Consider the following 12,517-nt stretch of genomic DNA (forward strand, 5'->3'; position numbering starts at 1 on the left):
CTCCTCGGGGGTAGGTGCGGAAGAAAAGGATTCTTCCAAACAACCCGAGAAATTATTGCATGCACCAGGTGCAAGCGAACCAGGGCAAATCCCGGAGCACAACGCTACAATCGAGGAGGAGGTTTAGCCTGCGTTACAGATGGACAGCAAGGGACGGAATATATGCAGTATGGTCATGAGCAATTCTACGCAACCAAACTGGAGGGCCTCGAAGGCTAAGAAAGACTTTTCCGCAAAAGGATTTTCGTTGGCGGGTGATCTTCTCTTGCAGTCGAGGGACGTTTCGGTCCCAGTTGAATTAATGCTGAGGCCGGCCAGAATCTTCGAAAGGGCCGGAAAAAAAAAAAAAAAAAGGCTTGTTAAAGAGACAACCAAGTGCATCTTTTAATTTGATGATTCCAAGAAGCACATGTGCAAAACCATCCTGTGCCTCACTCTTTGGAAGAACATGGTTGGCGGTAACTCGCAGCCGAAGGCACAAGAAATTAAACAAAAAGAGACACCCATGTATATCGCTTGATGATTCCAGGAAGCATGTAAACGAGACCATCCTGCGTTCCCCTCTTTGGAACGGCAAAGTTGACAGTAACTCAGAGCCGAAGGCACGATAAATTAACATAAAGAGACACCAAAGTACATCGCCGAAAAGATATATTCCAAGATGCCTAGCTATGTACAAAACCATCCTGTACCGTTCCAGTCTTTGGAAGGACATGAATGAATCATCTTCTATTACTGCCATATATATGTAATCTTCGGTGAGAACATGGAACTCATCCCCTTTGTATCCTCCTCCATATTCATTCGCATTCCTTTGGGATTTTGCCATCCTTTTTGGTTTTTTTTTTTTCGGGTTCCACGGACCACTGGTTATCAATCACGAAGGATCAAAAATGACCAACCAAGTGACGATGAACGGTCCCGGTGATCCAAAGCTTCATTTCGTTTTTGTTCCTTTTCTGGCCCAAGGACACATGCTTCCCATGATTGATGTAGCCCAGCTGCTGGCCAAGCGTGGTGTGCTTGCAACCGTGATCATAACACCCTTCAACGCCTCTCGAATCAAGAACACCATCGATCGTGCAGCGAAGGCCGGCCTGCCGATCCGTTTCGTCCCACTGCGATTCCCATGTGCAGAAGTTGGCCTACCAGAAGGCTGCGAGAACGTTGATGTCGTCCCTACAGCAGAACTAGCAAAGAACTTTTTTGAAGCAACCGGTCTATTAGGAAAACCGCTTGAAACATATCTCCGAGAACAGCAGCAGCCCTATCCCAGCTGCATGGTTTCGGATTTTTGCAACCCATGGACTCGGGAGGTTGCTTCCAGACTGGGAGTACCATTATTCACATTCTACCCAATGTGCAGCTTCTTTCTCCTAGGCATGCACAACATTCTTCACTCCAGTATCCACGATGCCATCGCTGATGAGACGGAGCCTTTTGTGGTGCCTGGTCTGGCGCACAAGATCGAGGTTACGAAGGCCCGAACTCCAGAACTTTTCCCTGGAACCGAGTGGGAGAAGATTCGTGAAGGGATAAAAGCGGCAGACCGAGCGGCCGATGGCATAGTGGTGAACAGTTTCAGCGAACTGGAGCCATGGTACCTGGAGAGGTACCAAGAGGTCGTGGAAAAGAAAGTCTGGGCCCTCGGACCGCTCTCTCTCTGCAACAAAGATGCAGCTGATATGGCTAATCGGGGGAAGAAGGCATCCGTCGACAAGGATCGATGCTTGAGATGGCTTGACTCGATGAAGCCGAGGTCGGTCGTTTATGTTAGTTTTGGTAGCCTGACACATGTGGCACCTTCCCAAATCATCGATGTAGGAGCCGGCCTGGAGGCTTCGAACCATCCATTCATTTGGGTGATCAAAGAGATCGAGAACTCACCAGAAGTGGAGAGATGGATGTCGGGGGCGTTTGAACGGAGGACAAGTGCGAGGGGTCTTATCATAAAGGGGTGGGCGCCCCAACTGATGATCCTATCTCACCCTGCTGTTGGAGGATTCATAACGCACTGCGGGTGGAATTCATCACTGGAAGCCATCTCGGCAGGGGTGCCGATGATAACATGGCCCTTCTTTGGAGATCAGTTTCTCAATGAGAGGTTAATCGTGGATGTTCTGAGAACCGGAATCATGGCTGGTGTCAAAGATCCCTGGATGTGGGGGACCGTTAGCAACGAAGTGTCTGTGAGGAGGGATGATGTAGAGAAGGCAGTGCGTAGCTTGATGGATGTAGGGGATCAGGAAAGGGAACTGAGAAGGGAAAGAGCTACGGAACTAGGAGAGAAGGCTAGAAAGGCTGTGGAGGAAGGAGGATCATCATATGTGAACATGACTCTCTTGATCGAGTATGTACGCAACAAGCTACACCATTCTTGCAATCCTCTTGGTTCCTAACCACCGTTACATGTTCCCGACTCCTGGTTCCGATATCCATGTCTATGAACTGGCAGCTTTCTTTATGCGCTATATCTGAATTTTCTCGTGCGAGAATACAGCATTACTTAAAATTCACCAGTACATCTCTGTAATCAAAACAATATATACTTGAGGCTTTAATGCAACCTCCCATTAATGCGTTTTACAACAGCAGATCCTGGAGTCCCTTTTTCCCCTTTTTTTTTGTTTTTGTTTTTGTTTTTGTTTTTTTTTGTGAAGATCAGATTCTGGGGTCTTTGAATTAGGTCTCTATCACAACTTGAAATCATGGGCCTGGCTCCGTCAAAGCTGATGGCCTTTCGAGTTATGTTATACAGTAACTTTTCTCCATTGACGAGGGATGAATATTCCTTCGACCTATCTTTCTTGTGACGGAGACGACAAGCTTGTTGCTCATGTCCTTTTCTGGTGCCAGAGGGTTATGCATGCGTGGAGGCTCACTGGTGCCAGAGCTTGTATATATTTCATCTTTCAATAAAATAGGGTGGATTCCCTTTCCATCAAAAAAAAAAAAAAAAAAAAAAAAAAAAAAAAAAAAAAATGCCCGTTAAGGGTGGATCTCCGAGGGGAGCAATCAATCATTGAGATTTATTTTGAAAAAAAGCTTTGATTCAAGCTGTTAAGATCATTCACCTACCCTTTAGACTTCTTTCTAACTTTTGCAGCAATCCAGATGGTGTTCATCACCTAGAAACCTCAGCCTCTATGCTTTCTTAAGATCAACTTCGATGATAGCATAACCGATGCCATTAGTAAAAATAGAGCTGGATTTATGATTAAAGACCCGGATTTGAGGCATGTTACTATAAGCCAAAGTCAAAACTTTGAAATCTCAATCCCTACAGCGGAGTTGAGGAAGGCTTGAGCACATATCAACTATGCAAGGTTGGTCGTAAGGGTTGACTTTATCAATGTTGAGAGTGACTCAGCTACTATGGTTGAATGGATTCATAGCCAATTTAGGGAGATTGATGCACACCCCTTCTTGCAAGACATTCGGAGGCTGGCGAGGAAGCATGGCTCATCTTGTACTAAGCATGTCTACTGGAAGATAAATGGGACTGCAGATTGTTGGCCTCCTTTTATAGCAATGCATTTTGATGGAGCTTTATAAACCGATTCGTCAGTGGTTCCATCTGTCCTTCATGTCTTATTTTCTAAATTTGTTGTTAGATTTATACTAGATTGGTATGACTCATCTACTTTATCCAAAACAAAAAACAAAAAAACAAAAAACAAAGAGGGTCATATGAACTCAAACCTACTTTTTTCACAACTTCATAATGACAAGTGGATCATAGCAGCATATTCAACTTTGCAAACAACGAATGCATGGCATTTTCGCTGCCTTTGCATGCTTTGTTGCACTTCCAATTTTCACAAACATGGGGTAAGAGCAGAATTCGAACCATCCTCGGGAGATGATTGACAACAGCCAGCAACTAGATACCATTGCCTTGCAAAAGAGAGCTGCAAACAAAACCAATTTATGGAACCCAAAAATGTAACAAAAAACACTAGGTGCACCAACTGGCGGAGTTGGCAGAAGTGCTAGGTTCAATTTCTGCCCTCGCAACATTATTAGATGAACCTTTAAGCCCTCCTTTTTTTCTTTTTGGGATACATTAAGCCCCCCGTTTCTAAAGAAACGCAACTAACATTCTCATCCCTTTCAGACAAATATTATTTTCATGGAACTAATGTCAAGTAAGGTAGTAAACACCGTATAGCATTAGCTTGTAAATGTTTGGTTTCATGTACTCATTTCATAAACTCCTAAAGTAGCGGTATTTTAATTTGGGTGATTTAACCATTTGAGCAGAACGTCCGCTACAGCCAGAACTAGAACTTTATTATCGCAAAAAGAGGTAAACAGAGCAGCCTGCAGCCTAGACATTCGGAGAGATTATTTAACAAAATTATTGAATTCAAAACAGTAACATAAAGATGATCTAACAGATCTCCATAAATGAGAAAATGTAGCATTTGTGATACCCTGTAATCCTATCGATACTGAAGAGAAGCTGATATTTCTATTAGCATACCAAAAATGCTATTTCTACAGAAGAGGAAACTGTAGTAAACTGAACGGTTGCTGTGCCGTGAAGTTCTGGTTGCAATACATGTCTTAGCTGAGCTGTACGATGTCATCTAATAATTCAATGTCCACATATGGCGTTCAACTTCACATCCTGTCACTGGCAAAGGGCATAACAAGAAAAAGGCTTTTTTCATAAAAAAAACAAGAAAAAGGCTTTCACCCACCTATGACAAGTTGCCATAAAAGCACACAGTAGAAAGTTGTATGAATGCAAATGCAGTATGGAAAAGACAAACGAGAAGTCAGCATAATACATCAACAATAACAATCTTTAGAAATTTAGCTTATCTTCCTTTAAAGTTGTGAAAGTACATAATCACATTACAGCAGACAAATGTGCCTTATCTACATGTAGGCAATTTGGATGCCTCTGCAGAAATATGTGATTGATATATGTACATTAATGAAGTCTAGAGGAAGGTTACATGCAGCATGACACTCAAGCATCAATAAGCAACAGCACCAGAAAATCCATCTCCATCATGAAGCAAGCTCTCTGTTAACCAATAACCATCCCAAGAGCCACCTACCCTCTGTCACCAAGTGGCAGTGACCAATCAGATATACCAACCAACAACAATCTCTATGTGGAATGGGGCAAAAACAAACCTGAACCATGGTAAATTGGAAGATTTCTTCCTCCTCTGGTCGAGAACCTTGTATCCAAACTCTCTGTTTGAATCGGTCCTGTTGGCATGTTCAAATATCATGAAAGAATACAGTAAAGTAAAATAAATAAAATTTAAATATTTCTAGATAGGTTTGAAGTTAATATAAACTTACACTGTAGGCTATTAAAATTTAAAATAATATTTCATGCAACAAGAAAAACTGAAATTGAACTTGGAGCAGTGATATACCTCTTTAACCCACAAACTGCTCAAGATCTTCCTTTCCTTGTGACCGAGCAAAACCCTGTAAGTTGAATGGTGAAATATTCGCCTGAAGCGCTCAAACTGCATTGATAAATAAATAGGATGATAGAAGATAAATTTCCATATGTTCACTCAGTCATCACTAACTCGAATAGTAGATAACTAACTGACCTGCCCTAAATCAAAGAATGGGCCAAAGTAGGTCGACCTTTCAAATGGATCAAACCCAGCAAACTGAAAAAGAAATTTATAAACTTAGTGGATCCGTGAGTTCCATGCAAATGGAAACCAAGAAATGCCAGTACCCAAGAATTCGAACAACATACCCTGTACATGACTTCTATCCCATAGTCTTGACGAGGTTGATCATTGTATTTTAGTGCTTCAAGCTGGCACTGCACTGCTTTTTCTGCACTAAACTAATATATAAAATCAAACTGTATGTATATTACAGAAAGAAAAATACAACAATCTCTACTAGTTTTGCAGTCAGAGTAATACATTCAGCCTTGGGCCAAAAGGCCTTTTCCTGCGAGATTCAAGCCTGCAAAAGAGAAACCAGCACAAACAAAAGCCAATCACAGGAAGCAATAATAAGTTTCAATACAGATAATTTGAAGAAAATTCAAATTTTTACAAAATTGATGGATATCTCTGCATGAATCAAACAATGTCTCAAAGGTGGAAAAAATCTATTTCAGAAAAAAAAAAAAAAAAAATCTGCTCGAAAGCATTTTAGATTTTGAACAATGTCTTATAGGTGGAAAATGGGGGAAAAAGGAAAGTGTGCAAAATGCTCATCAAAGTAATATCCAAGAAACAAAGTTATGCCAAAGTTTGAAATGTGCAGGAAAAAGAAAAAGCAGCAAGCAATCATATTTTTCATGTTTGAATAAATAAAGCTATTGTATTAGACTAATCCATGCACATAAAAGCACAATGCATATATCTGTGTATCTATCAACTTTATGACCATCAGGTTCAATAGACTGCCTTTTCATCAGGCTATAACTTTTGCACATTGTCTCCTCTTATTCATTTTTGACTTTTTGTATCATAGAACCTCTTAGTAGATTGCAACATATTGTTTTGTTGCTGTTGTATTCAAAATAAAAAAGCTAACGAATACACAATAAATAATTAATTTAAGGCTGCCAAGTGCCAATGCTTTAACAAATAGAAAGATGAATTATCATAAATGCATTCCTTTCACTGCGCTAAAAACTGTGAAGGAACTTTTTTAGAGAGAATGGTTTACACTGCAAACGGTAGTATGACCTTCACTAGCAAAGATACTAAGAAGATAAGGTTTAATTTCCTTAAAAACAAAGAAAGCAAAACATACACATGTTCCACATCTTCTTCCATAATAATTACAGTCTCATGGACACGTGCATGCACAGACATACATGAAGAACAAAAAACCAAAACAGGCCAAAAGTCAAGAGATGGTCTCCCTAGTAATGAACAATATGACTCCTAGCCACTCCTTGGCAGCTACAAAGGAATCTTTGTCCCTTTAACAGTGCCACCTCAGTTCCTAGTGATGAGTATAGTACTAATTCTGAGAACTCCACAGCACAACAGGAGATACGACCTTCTAGAGCTCATTACTTCTAAACTAACAACAAATTCCATCAAAATGAGATCACATTAACATACTCCAGAGCTCCTCATTTTGAACGTTCCACATTAGCATTGGCCCAACCCTTCAAATGACTCTCAGGAGAGTTGACAGAGAACCAAACAGCAAGCAGTATTGACCGAGCATCTCCAAAGTTAAATGAGCAAAGACACCGAGAACAAAAGTATGAAAGATTGTTTCAATCATGCTAACACACACGTGCAAACATCATTGGAACCTACAAATCTTCAAAGAGGAATGGTGCAAGTATTATTCTCAGCTTTTTAGATTCTTGATAATTACACACTCCAAATACTAAATTCTTATTTTATCACAAGTACTATCTTCAGTCGAGATAACATACCTTCGGTATAGGTTTAAAAAAAATGGAATAGGAAATACAGCTAATACGAAGACCCATAAACATTTGGGGGACACATGAACTCTAATGCATGAAATCAGATGATCACAAAGAATAGTCTTAGCCAATAATGCATGCAATCAGATGAATAGAAACCTCCCAGATTGGATTTCAACCATTCCAAAGTCGAAGCGGGATTATGAGGAGACGTGAATTATAATAAGCAACCAAGAATCTGAATCCACTTATCCCAGCCTCAATAACTCATGGGCATAATGTAATAGAATTAACAGGGATACAAAGATAACCACAACGTGAATTTTTTCCCTCATGGCTCGGGTGAAACCTAATCACTTTTGCAACATCCAACAACCCTGAACTTCAACATGATAAAGATGAAATCTGATCACACTAAGGTGGCGTTTGGTGCATTATATAGGTAATGTTGCTATGATAATGTGATTGCAGAGGGAATGTGATTACCTGATAAAATTACAGAAAATCCTATATTGCAGTGTTTGGTATGTGCAGCAATATTATTGTAAAATTACAGAAAATCCTACACTGCAGTATTTAGTATACAATTTAGATTATATGGAATATAAGCTAATTTTTTCAAAGTACCTCAATCCTTGCTTATTGATCATTATCTATTTTCTAGCGGGATAACTTAATTTTGAGACCAACCATTTTTCATGACATCACCCATTATATTTTCTTTTTTATTTTCACCAACCGGGACTACCCATAATTTATTTTGATTTATGTTGATGGAGGTATTTTGGTCGTGAAGTTATCTTGTTGCAAGATTGTAAAATTGTAAGATTACATATAATCACATAGCCACCTCTTCCTAGGCATTCAGATTATCTCTTTTTGAGATAATGCTGCATTACATGTAATGCAGCGTCACCTGTGAAAGTAACGAAACAAACAATATAATCTGATTACCTGTTGTAAAATTATATGTAATCCTGTTAGGATTACATGCTACCAAATGCCCCCTAATTTAGGTTTTCTTGCAACATAACTTGCCACCACATAGATTTTTTTTTTTAATGAAAGTACCAAAGGAAACAATCAGGAGACAAAATAATTCAAAAAATTATATAATAAAAAAGAATTTTTCTACGAACAAAAGATTCCGAAAACCATAGAATAACCGTGCTTGAATGTGTATAAATTCCAAGAAACAAATTCATGGTGCAGATATTTCGTTATTCCTATTATCAGAAGCATCTCGAATAAAAAAATAGAGAATAAATAAACACGACAAAATCCTTAATTGTTACAAAAATTTCCAGCAAGGAACCTGCGCCCGGAAATAGACCGTCCCGACAAAATTCGATCAACAAGAACCAAAGATCCAGGTTTCTTGTAAATATAAAAAAAGAAGGAAGAAAGGGATGAAATCGAAGAAAGGATGCCGGATGGAATCCAGGTTTAAGAAAGAAAGGGCGAAGTAGACGTGATACCAATCCGATGAGAGAAAATCGGGAACGGGAACGTCCGAGGAAGCTCTGAAACGAGCGGTCGGGGAGAAGGTTTTCGATCGGCCGCCGGCGAAGAGAGAGATTGACCGAGGCGACAACAACGCCATGGATCGGAATCGGACCACCGCCTTTCCCTCCTCTTTCCCTAGACAGAGAACTATTGACTATAAAATGCAACGGTGAAGAAAATAGAGTGGAAATGTTCGTATTTATTTTTGCGAAGGCTCGTCTCCCGGATTATCGTGTCCGTCGGAAAAATGACGATAGAGATTGAAACAAGAGGGAAATGGACGGTCGGATCGCCCTTGCACTCTGTAATGGTATTGTTCCAATAGAATTAACGCAGAGACAAATTCGGCAATTTTGCCCAATCCATAATAGCTATCATGAGTCCTATTGCTAAAGGAAAAGGCCACATCCAATTTCGATCAATAATTTGGAGGTATGGCTAAGTGGCTTAAAGGCAACGATTTGCACGTCTTGATTCTCCTGTGTCTCAACCCCAGATTGACTCTATGCTAAATCAGAAGCTGATTCACCAAGTTTCAGAGGATGAAATTTGGTTGGCCTCGACTACCCTCTATTTTTTTTTCTAATATTATTGGCCTTTAATCAGATAAGAGGTAATGAATGCTACTATTGCTTTTTTTTGAATTTAATTAATGAGCTCCCTCAATCTTGGACCGGTACGTTTATTATTTTGCTGCCCAAAAAATTGAGTCCACAAACACCCAATGACTTTCGTCCTATTAATCTTCGTAATATTGTTTAAAAAATCATACCTAAGGTTCTTGTTAATCATTTAAAGGATGTCTTGCCATCATTAATTTGTTGTGAGCAGGGGTGTTTTTCTTTCTGATAGGTACATTTCTTCTTCCTTATTGTTAGCCCAAGAGCTCATGCATTCTGTGTCCTAGACCCTTCACAATAGGTGTTTGATGATGTTAAAATTGAATATCGAGAACGTGTATAATAGAGTCCACTAGCAATTCCTTCTTCTAGTGTTGACCCAATTTAGATTTCATCCTACATTTATCAAATGGATTGAACTTTGTGTTACTTCGCCTCAATTTGCTCTACTAGTAAACGGTTTCCTTCTCATTAATTTTCTGTTTCCAGGGACCTTAGACAGGATTGCCCATTATCTCTTTATTTATTTCTTTTGTCTTCTGAGGTCTTCTCCAAAATACTTCATTGTGCTGTTCAAAATATTTTGCTGAAAGTTTATACACCTCCTAGGGGTCCTAACTTTTCTCATTTGATTTATACGGATAATTGCTTATTGGTTGCTCATGCAACTCTTAGGGATGCAATTTGTTTAGTTGCTCTCAATGATGCTTACTATTATCACTCTGATTAGCTTGTCAATTATGACAAATCGTATCTCAATTGCAGCCCTATTATTCCCCTTAGAGTTAAAACCAATATACTTAATTTGTTACATATTAAGAAAAAACTTTCTGTTTGGCAGTATTTAGGTTTGCCACTAGTGGGCAAATAATTATCCAACTCTGACTTTCAACCTTTGATTAGCAAGATTACTAATAGAATAGTAGTGTGGAAATAAAAAATTTTGTCCTTGACTGATTGAGCTATTTTATTGCAAGCTGTGTTGTCCTCCATTCCTCTCCATACTTTGATTTTTATTTCTGTTCCTCTGACTATTATTTAGGGTGCATTTGGTTAGTCATTAAAAATTTTTTTTTTTATTTTTTGATTTTTAAAAAGTAAAAATAAAAAAGCAATGTTTGGTAACATCATGAAAAGTAAAAAGTAAAAATTAAAATAATTAAAATAATTACTTTATATGCAAGCAATTTGTTTTTACTTTTTAAAATTTAAATTTTTACTTTTTTTGCTTCCGCACATCTAAAATGTCAAATCAAAAAGTAAAGAGCCCGAACTCTTCTCCTTCGTCGAGCTTTTCACCTCCCCACCCTCTTCTCCCTCCCTTCTTGAATCCTTCTCTCTCTCGAACTCTTCACCTGCCGTCCCCAAATATTGCTTTTTGCTTGGTAGCAACGTAGTTATCAAACATACTTTTTACTTTTTTGCTTTTACTCAATAATAAAAATAAAAAAAAATAAAAAATATTTTTTAAAAATCAAAAATCAAAAAGTGTAACCAAACGCACCCTTATAAAATCGAAAAAGAGTTTTGGACTTTTTTGTGGGTCATCCTTCTGATAGGCATGGCTTCCATCAAATAGCTAGGGATCATATTTGCCTATCTAAATATCAGGGAGGGTTGAGGCTTCAATCTTTAGTTGAACGTATATATTATAGTTTATATAAGTTAGTTGCTCATATTATATTGAATTCTAACTACTCTCTTTGGGCTCAGTTAGTATATTCTAAATATCAATTTTTTGGTTCTTAGTTGTATTATCATAAATCTAGACATTGCTCCATTATGTGGGCAAAAAATTATGATGTTGCTCGTGAGGTACATTTTAAATTTCAATGGTTTATATGTTCTGATGAATTGGTCAATGTTTACACGGACCCATGGATTTCTATGCTTCCCATTACTATATGACCTGCTTATCTAAATATAAATAAGTATTATGCTGATATAATCGTTAATCAACTTATTACTGAAGGTAGAACCTGAAATGTTGATCGTTTGTTAACATTGTTTCGCCCGATCAGCTTATTTGGGGCCCAAGAAAATTGCCACAGGTTTCACCCAAGGAGTTATCTAATCCTTTTTTCCTCCCAACTGAGTGTTGTAATTGATTTTACTTGTGCTTGGATTTGGAAGTTACCTCTTCCCCCTCGGGTCTAGACTTTTTGGTGGCGGCCTGGCTAAGGCAGGTTACCATGTAAAGAACTCTTTAGGCCTTAGCTCGTTTTAATGTTATCCCATCGCACCAACAAATTTGTGATTTCTGCTCTTCTTATACTGAAGATACTAATCATGTCATTGTTTCTTGTACTTTTGCCCAAGAGTGCTGGCAATAGTTATGCAGTATTACCAAGTCTATCTTTTCCTTTTCTTTATTGGAATTGACTATTTGTCGAATTCCTCGGTGCAAAAAGGATGGAAAGTACTTTTGGCATATATTGCATGGCTACTGTGGCAAACTCGTTGTGACAGAATTTTCAATCATACACTCACCACTTCGATTCAACTATTTCATAGAACTTCTATATTCTCTACTACTAAGCTTTCGCTCTATAAGATACCTTTAGGCGTGCCATCAACGCACTGGGATGGTGCTCCCTTATTTTTTTCCTCAGGTGTTCGCTTCACCACTTCAGATTTCGTGGCTACTTCCACCCATTAGCACACCCAAAATAAATTTTAATGCCTCTGTGCAACATGGCAAGGCTGTTGTATAGCTTATATCATAAGAAATCATGGTGCTAAATTTTATTCAAGCTAGTGGTAAGTTCTTATCTCTAATCTCTGTTCCTTATGCTGAATTAACGGCGGCTTGGAGGTTCAGATCGTTGTGCTTGAGCATAGAACCACACCTATTTGGCTTGAAGGTGATTCTACTACAATAATTTAGTAGTTTACTGGTTTCCATTTCTATGATCGGCTGCACGATCTTCTAATCAAAGATTTATGGGGCTAAAAATTGACATTATATCTTTCACTATCACCCATACTTATC

At 38.6% G+C, this 12,517-nt stretch overlaps 2 protein-coding genes across 3 annotated transcripts; one reads left to right on the forward strand and one right to left on the reverse strand.

Moving 5' to 3' along the window:
- Positions 1-767: 767 nt before the first annotated feature.
- Positions 768-2,757, forward strand: LOC105047229 (UDP-glycosyltransferase 73C5-like). Its single transcript, XM_010926090.4, has one exon. It carries the CDS (start codon positions 894-896, stop codon positions 2,397-2,399), a length of 1,506 nt encoding a protein of 501 aa, XP_010924392.2. The 5' UTR covers positions 768-893; the 3' UTR covers positions 2,400-2,757.
- A 2,055-nt stretch (positions 2,758-4,812) lies between these two features.
- Positions 4,813-9,090, reverse strand: LOC105042277 (uncharacterized). 2 transcript variants are annotated; one of them, XM_010919526.2, is made up of 7 exons: positions 8,878-9,090; positions 5,919-5,961; positions 5,744-5,836; positions 5,589-5,651; positions 5,403-5,498; positions 5,152-5,214; positions 4,813-5,075 (listed from the first exon to the last, which is right to left on the reverse strand). In XM_010919526.2, the coding sequence occupies exons 1-7, from the start codon at positions 9,000-9,002 to the stop codon at positions 4,989-4,991; spliced, it is 570 nt and encodes a 189-aa protein (XP_010917828.1). In that variant the 5' UTR covers positions 9,003-9,090; the 3' UTR covers positions 4,813-4,988. The 2 variants fall into 2 exon arrangements, with proteins under 2 accessions (XP_010917828.1, XP_010917755.1); XM_010919453.2 differs by having other exon boundaries at positions 5,152-5,229; positions 8,878-9,088.
- Between the last annotated feature and the right edge of the window lie 3,427 nt (positions 9,091-12,517).

Source organism: Elaeis guineensis, chromosome 2 (genome assembly GCF_000442705.2).
Source record: "Elaeis guineensis isolate ETL-2024a chromosome 2, EG11, whole genome shotgun sequence".
Classification (NCBI taxonomy): Eukaryota; Viridiplantae; Streptophyta; class Magnoliopsida; order Arecales; family Arecaceae; genus Elaeis; species Elaeis guineensis.

What these genes read in the sequence shown, in the direction of transcription:
- LOC105047229 (XM_010926090.4), top strand. Translation starts at nt 894, where the DNA reads ATGACCAACCAAGTGACGATGAACGGTCCCGGTGATCCAAAGCTTCAT.
- LOC105042277 (XM_010919453.2), bottom strand. Translation starts at nt 9,002, where the DNA reads ATGGCGTTGTTGTCGCCTCGGTCAATCTCTCTCTTCGCCGGCGGCCGA. An exon ending in GATTTTCTCTCATCGGATTG is followed by an intron (nt 5,962 to 8,877) that starts GTATCACGTCTA and finishes TCTCTTTTGCAG; the next exon opens with GCTTGAATCTCGCAGGAAAA. An exon ending in CTTTTGGCCCAAGGCTGAAT is followed by an intron (nt 5,837 to 5,918) that starts GTATTACTCTGA and finishes TTTATATATTAG; the next exon opens with TTTAGTGCAGAAAAAGCAGT.